Source organism: Manihot esculenta, chromosome 2, assembly GCF_001659605.2.
Source record: "Manihot esculenta cultivar AM560-2 chromosome 2, M.esculenta_v8, whole genome shotgun sequence".
NCBI classification, from domain to species: Eukaryota; Viridiplantae; Streptophyta; class Magnoliopsida; order Malpighiales; family Euphorbiaceae; genus Manihot; species Manihot esculenta.
In genome coordinates, this window is record NC_035162.2 from 2,916,316 (window position 1) to 2,923,671 (window position 7,356).

A 7,356-nucleotide genomic window follows, 5' to 3' on the forward strand; every position below is an offset into this window, starting at 1 on the left:
ATAGAAGAGGGTTACTCATACTAAACCAAAACTCAACAAAATATAAAATAAATTAAAACAAAATTAATCAAATCAAAATAAATCAGTAAATTTAATCGAACCACTAATAGTTAAATAAATCAAGATACTACAACTAAATAAAGAAATACCAAACAAATAAAATCACATCACAATAAATTTAAAAATTTAAGATTGAGTTTTGTCATAGACAAATTTAAGAATTTAAGATTGAAAATAAAGAGTGAAGACAAGCAAGTCAAGCACAAAAATAAACATTTCAAATGAATACAAACAAACAACCAGCGAATTAAGAGAGGAAACGCTATATAGTCTAGTAAAAAAAATCAACTGAAGGAATAATCATCACACAAAATCTCAAGTTAAGTTAAAGTTGAAGCCTCCTGATCACAGGCAGGTCTAACAACATCTTTCTCACCGGTTCTAGATGTTTTTTTGAAACAGAAAAATAACAAAAATAAATAGCTATCAACAATTCTTCTGTGCCAGAAAGTAGAGAAAGAATTCTAAATTATAAATACACGACAAAAAATAATATAAATTTTAGGCAAAAAAAATGAATCAATCCATATTGAACTCATCTATGGACGGTGCGCCTTCTCTCTCCTTCCTTCTTTCTTTCTTTCTCCCTTTTAAAACAGAAAAATAACAAAAATAAAAGTTATCAACAATCATTTTTTATGTTTGAAGATAAAATCTAACTCTTATTATATTTTTAAAAGTTATGCGTGTGAAAATACTGTTTTCGAAAAGTATTATAAATTTCTAACAGTCATCAATAATAAAAATTAAAATTAATTAGTCTGCAATACTTTCTCCCTTCTCCTTTCAATCTTCTCTCTTCTCCGGAAAAAGTCGTGCTTCATAGAAGTCAAGTATACCATTATTAAAGAGTTTCAATATTCCTGGACTCTTACTGAATTGTCACACCTGCGTCATCGCTTCATCGCTTATGTTTGGATGCGGGCGTGGGCTTCTACATCAAGTCTTCTTACTTTTCTCAGCATACTGCCATACTATTAATATACACTTTTACCTTTTTCATTTTCCTTCTAATCCCATATTTAGCAAATATTTTTGTTTAACGCAAGTGCTTATCAGATTGGTATCACTTCCTTCTATTTATAAATAAATTAAAGCTCATATCTTTGTCATCCCTAGATTACGAATAAATCAAAAGCATTTTATTTATTAATTTCAATAAATGACTAAACTGATAATATTCCGATTTTTATTACCCACTCCTTATTTTATTTATTAGATTTTGTATACACTACATAAAGATTTTATAATATTATAAAAAAATTATTATTAATCATAATAAAACAATATAATAATACAATTAAAATCAAAATGAAAATAAAGTAATATGAAATTGCTAAAATTATGTTATTATTTTCAATTTCTTTAAAAATATCAATGTTTAATAATTATGCATATCTCATAAGTAGCATTTTAAAAATATTATTAATTAACATATTACTATTACTTAAAAACATTAAATTGTGATGTGCCAATATTAGTGAAATCAGTAATTGCTTTTTTTATTTATAGAGAGAGGTAAATAGGTTAAGATTAGAAAGAATTTAATAATCATTCATCAATAAAAAGAGGAATTCGGACAGAAAAATAAAGATCAGCGTATCTTAACCCTAAAGCTTTGATCTTCTTAAATTTTTTGGCATAATGAGATTGTAACTGCTCGAATGCCCTCGTAAACAGACAAAAGCTTTTTCAACGGAATTTGTGGAGGAAGCATCAAAAAGCATCTCCGGAATCCTAAAACAAAAACCAAAACACCCTAGCTTTATTGCTCATTACCTGAGTAAAACCCACAACTCAAAAAAAACAAAAACAAAAAAAAAAGACCGTTTTAATAATCTAATACTAAATTCCAACTTAAAAACAACAACAGCGATGACCAGATGTAGCCTCTCAAACTGTAAGCGCCCACTTGCTTCGAACCACAAAGTATAAGGGACCCACCATTCTCAGCACGTGTCAACCTCTTCCTTTGCATGGCGCCTTCCTCCACTTTACCACCCTCACTTTAAATACCAGCTTTAATTCTACTTTCCTTTCAAGCTGACATCGCTTCTCTCACTGTCTCAGGTGATATTTTCTCTTGTGCTCCCGCTGTTTCTGCTGTTCGTGGCCTTCCACGCTCTGCATGGAGACCCATAGATTCAACTTGTTCTTCAATTACGCTGTGTTTCTAGTTGTTACACTGTATTTTCTATGTCTTCAAGGTGGTTTAGCCTCTCGGTTCAACCAGTTTGAGCCTGGGATCCTCATGCCCACAGAGGAAGTTGAACCAGGAATTGATGATGATCAACTTGGCACAAGATGGGCAGTTCTCGTGGCTGGATCAATGGGTTACGGAAATTACAGGCATCAGGTATTTAACAAAACAAAAATCTAATTTCTTTCTTTCTTCATTTTCTTGAACATATAAGGGGCAGAGAGAAGGCAAGAAGTGCAGGGTTTGAACTCTTGTCGATTGATTCTCCATAATCAGTAGTATTACCAAACTAGAATATTACAGCGCAGGCAACCATTCACAGACAAGCTTACGCTAGTGGGATATGTGTTGATCATTTGATTCATACTAATTAATCAAATTACTTCGTTTTTCTTTATAATGGGGATTCATGATTTTTGGGTATCTATGATTTTACAGGCCGATGTTTGCCATGCATATCAGCTGTTAAGAAAAGGTGGCTTAAAAGAAGAGAACATAATAGTGTTTATGTATGATGATATAGCAAAAAATGAAATGAATCCAAGGCCTGGAGTTATCATCAACCATCCACAGGGAGAAGATGTATATGCTGGTGTGCCTAAGGTATATGTAAATTGATGCTAGCTTCCACTAAAATGCATATGTAGTACAGTTCCTGTAAGTAATAGTATTTCTGTGATTTTTTTTTTGTCAAGTCTAATGTTTTTGTGGTTAGGATTTATAATTTGGTATTAATCAGGTAGCCCACTAGCATTGGTTGGTTGGCTCGCTTTAATCTTTGATGGTGATTGACGATATATGATGGTAAAATAAATAAAATGACATTAGGGACCGGACATTGTCATAATTAAGATTGAAACTTCGGATCCTGTCCAGTAGTGCATAATAAATTACTAAGATGTTTAAGTTAATTGATTTGCACAAATGTCATTCTTGAAAGTGACCCACCTCCCAATAACTTAAAACTATTGAGTTTTTTGGACTTCTCTTTAAAATTATCTTTCATAGTTTTGAATTAAAATAATCAACGGTGGAGGATTGCTTAATACTGTACGGCTGTGTCCAACAAAAGATGCAATTTCTCTCTCCCCCATAAATTTTTAAAGGGATGTGGTTCCTAATTACACCACAGGAGTCCAAATTGTGATATCGGATGACTAGTGTGCAGCATATGATCACTTGATTGCATTTATTAATTAGTGGGGTACTTTGCTATTTGCCCTTAATTAGTTATTAATTGGTAATCATTGATTCACTTGATTGTCAACTATGCATGATAACATGTCTCTACAGGATTACACGGGCGAGCATGTTACTGCTAAGAATCTGTATGCAGTACTTCTTGGTAATACAAGTGCAGTAAAGGGTGGAAGTGGCAAGGTTGTAAATAGCACGGCAAATGATAGGATCTTCTTGTATTATTCTGATCACGGAGGCCCTGGAGTTCTTGGTATATAAGCTGGCAATTCCCTCTCTCTCTCCCTCTCTGTCTGTCTGTAGGCATGTGTTCTGTTAGAAACTAGAATTGATTTTCTATGTAACCACTCAGGGATGCCAAATCTACCTTTTCTGTATGCAATGGATTTCATCGAGGTTTTGAAGAAGAAACATGCAGCTGGGAGCTACAAAGAGATGGTAATCAAAGAGAGTTCTCCCTGTTCAAATAGAAAAAATTAACAATTAATTAAGTTGCTTATGTTCTGAATGCAGATTATATACGTAGAAGCTTGTGAAAGTGGGAGTATTTTCGAAGGGATCATGCCCAAAGATCTAAATATTTATGTCACTACAGCATCAAATGCACAAGAGAATAGCTATGGGACCTACTGTCCTGGAATGGATCCTCCCCCACCTCCAGAATTTTTGACCTGTTTAGGGGATTTGTACAGTGTTGCTTGGATGGAGGACAGGTGTGTGTTAATGCGCAGAAAAAACCTTACTTTTTTAAGGATTCTTCCTTATTTCTTTTCTTCTCTGATGAATTTTGCAGCGAGTCGCACAATCTGAAGAAAGAAACTTTAGATCAACAGTACAAGACGGTAAAGTCGATGGCTACATATGCTTTGGCATTTAGTTGATATATCCAAACAATGAACTTTTGCGGACTACTTAGTTATGCATATTGCCCATTATCAAGGGCTTAACGTGAATTTCTTTTTGGTTTTGTGCAGGTAAAGGCCAGGACTTCTAATTATAATACTTATCAGACTGGATCTCATGTGATGGAATATGGGAATGAAAGCATCAAAGCAGAGAGGGTCTATTTATATCAAGGTTTTGATCCTGCAAGTGTGAACTTCCCTCCAAACAACGGCCATATTAGTGCACCTATGGATGTTGTAAATCAAAGAGATGCAGAGCTTCTCTTCATGTGGGAAATGGTGATTGTTGTAGCCTCTTAAATATATCTACGTGTTTGATTTTGGTGCTAATCACGAGTATTTAAGTGGTGTGTATTATGTTTGGTTCTTTTCAGTACAAAAGATCAGAGGATGGCTCAGATAAGAAGACTCAAACCCTCCAGCAGATAACAGAGACGATTAAGCATAGAAGGCACTTGGATAGTAGCATAGAATTGATTGGAACTCTATTGTTTGGACTCAAGAATAGTTCTTCCATTCTTCAGTCTGTTAGAGGACCTGGTTTGCCCCTGGTAGATGACTGGAACTGCTTAAAATCAATGGTAATGTACTATTTATCATTTCTTTGTTTCATGTTTCATTAAATTAGTTATCGATTATACATGTAAAAAACTAATTTTGAAATCTCAGGTTCGTGTGTTCGAGACGCACTGCGGATCATTGACCCAGTATGGCATGAAGCACATGCGTGCATTTGCCAATATTTGCAACGCAGGAATCTCTCGAGTTCCCATGGAAGAAGCTTCTGCTGCTGTGTGCAAAGTCCTTGATGCTGGACAATGGCATCCATCAAAACAAGGTTATAGTGCTTAATTTTAGGCAGAAAATTATGCCAAATAACCATCTTATGTTAATAACAGTTAAGAAAAGTGATGCGTGACAATAAAGCTGAAGGTGTTGTGGGCTCCTTGTGTGGTTTTGTTCATCCGGTGGCCTGGAAGCCCACTAGCGATGAATTGTCCTATTGTTTTGGGGCCCACTCTATAGATGATAAGTCTGTTCCGTCACATAGTATGAATGGAAGTTGAAGTTTTTTAAATATCAAAATTTTTAAATCGATCAATTTAAGGAGTTGAGAGGAAATTTCTTGCTTTATTGGCAAAAACAAAAAGCCAAGTTTATCATAGTGCATTAAACTTGATGGAGAAATAGCCAAATCTAACTCGACAATTAATGCTAAAGAGAGAGACTTGCTTGTGGTTGTGATTGCGGCTGTCGCTGCGACTGCTTCATGGCGAAACTTCACTTGAAGCTTCCTATATTACTTTCCAATAGGTAGAAATTATTTTAAAATATTTAATATATTAAGATAATTTATGAATACATGTAAATAAACAAAAATCTGCCGGGTGAACCAACTTAAAATTCGACAAAAGAAAAAGGAACCAACTTAAGAAAAAAGAAAAAAAGAGTTGTGTAATTATCTAATTTTGGGCTTTGCTAATGAGACAAAATGACTCCAATCCTTGCCAGGCAGTATAACCACGCTGCGAAATTAGTCTCGTGACCAGTACCATAGTTCTCAGTTTTGGTTGACGTAAGGCAAAGTCCAAGGCTCTCCCTGCGAGGCTGCGACCCTGTGCTTTATGTCTGCCTTTTTCTTATTAAACTTTTGATTTTTAATTGACAAACCACATTTACATTTTTTTTAGTTCAAAATTTATCAAACCGAAATTACATTTCCGTTGCGGAGGTCTTGTGGATACTTTCTCGATTAATTAAACTAACAGTAAATGAAAAAAAAATCAAAACAAGTATTTTTCTTCCAAGATTGTTAAGGCCCAAAATTTGTAGTGGGCAATTAAACTGGGTCAAAGCAAGATTTGAAATGCTCTGGCTCAATATGAAATTGTTTGGTGTGGAAATGTGTGTTAGTTTTATGATGTTCTTTGGTTACATATTTATTAAAAATAATGATGAAAATACCTCATAGGGTACGTTTGATTGGATAAAATTGATAGTAGTTCATCCATACTAATATGATTAGATCAAACATGATGATTATTAGAAACCAAACCCCAATATCTCTTCCAACGTACCTAACAGCATGGTATCATGTACATATGCTACCTTCTTCTCCAAAAGCTGTATTCATTATTGTCATCAACATCCTGAATCATGTTTCTCTCCACTTGATATATCCATTCATTAACAAACACACATTATGTCAAGCTCTTTAATTCATGTGGTTTCTCTATTTGATCCAATACAAGTTCATCTAATCGCCTAGATACCTCATTCTTTAATCAACAAGGTGGCCACTAGCCAATAGCTATAGCACGTCTAAAGGTTTGCAAGTGGTGCCCTAGATGACCAATTCAAGAGCAGTTGTCCGTGAAATTTAGTGGCTTTTCCATGTAGAAGCGGAACCATTAATGTGAACGCAACTCTAGGGACATACCCTTATATAAGGATTCGGGATAGATGGCCTTATCTTGTGGAAGCCCCACAACTAACCCTGCAAAGATTGCTTGTTTCTCAACTGTAACTGCTTTGTGGGACAAGAGAAGACTTATTTATGATGCATTATATCCCTAGAGAAAAGCTCTCTCTCTTTTCTATGTCATGCAAGGGCAGTTCACATTGGCCTTAATTGCTAAGGGTTTAGTGCCACTAAACCATCCATCCACGAGTGCCCTTCAAGGGCTTTGAGGAAAAGCAACAGACATATGGCAACCTGGATTTTGGTGAGAGAAAGAGAGAGTTGTTATCTATATATTTTGTAGATATGTAATAAAATATGATTCAAAGTGGGAGAACCTGAGCCTTTTGATTTCTTTTTTTCTCTTCTAGATAAATAGGTGGTGAATGAATGACGAGTGATGAGGTTTACTTTAGCCACATTAATCATTCCTCTTAAACCAAAAATGCAAAGAAGAGAGGCCTTAGTAGAACTCTCTAACTTAATCTCTAAGCATAGCTACTGTAAGCCTCCAAATGCTAGAATGTTGTTTA

The 7,356-nt window shown here is 34.7% G+C and overlaps 1 protein-coding gene across 1 annotated transcript; it reads left to right on the forward strand.

Annotated features, from left to right (window-relative positions):
- Positions 1-2,080: 2,080 nt before the first annotated feature.
- LOC110605250 (vacuolar-processing enzyme) lies at positions 2,081-5,440 on the forward strand. Its single transcript, XM_021743682.2, has 9 exons — positions 2,081-2,416; positions 2,699-2,863; positions 3,554-3,710; positions 3,810-3,895; positions 3,971-4,170; positions 4,251-4,299; positions 4,432-4,641; positions 4,737-4,943; positions 5,032-5,440. Exons 1-9 carry the CDS (start codon positions 2,189-2,191, stop codon positions 5,212-5,214), a joined length of 1,485 nt encoding a protein of 494 aa, XP_021599374.2. The 5' UTR covers positions 2,081-2,188; the 3' UTR covers positions 5,215-5,440.
- The last annotated feature ends 1,916 nt before the right edge of the window (positions 5,441-7,356 follow it).

What these genes read in the sequence shown, in the direction of transcription:
- LOC110605250 (XM_021743682.2), top strand. Translation starts at nt 2,189, where the DNA reads ATGGAGACCCATAGATTCAACTTGTTCTTCAATTACGCTGTGTTTCTA. An exon ending in TATATGCTGGTGTGCCTAAG is followed by an intron (nt 2,864 to 3,553) that starts GTATATGTAAAT and finishes ATGTCTCTACAG; the next exon opens with GATTACACGGGCGAGCATGT. An exon ending in CGGAGGCCCTGGAGTTCTTG is followed by an intron (nt 3,711 to 3,809) that starts GTATATAAGCTG and finishes GTAACCACTCAG; the next exon opens with GGATGCCAAATCTACCTTTT.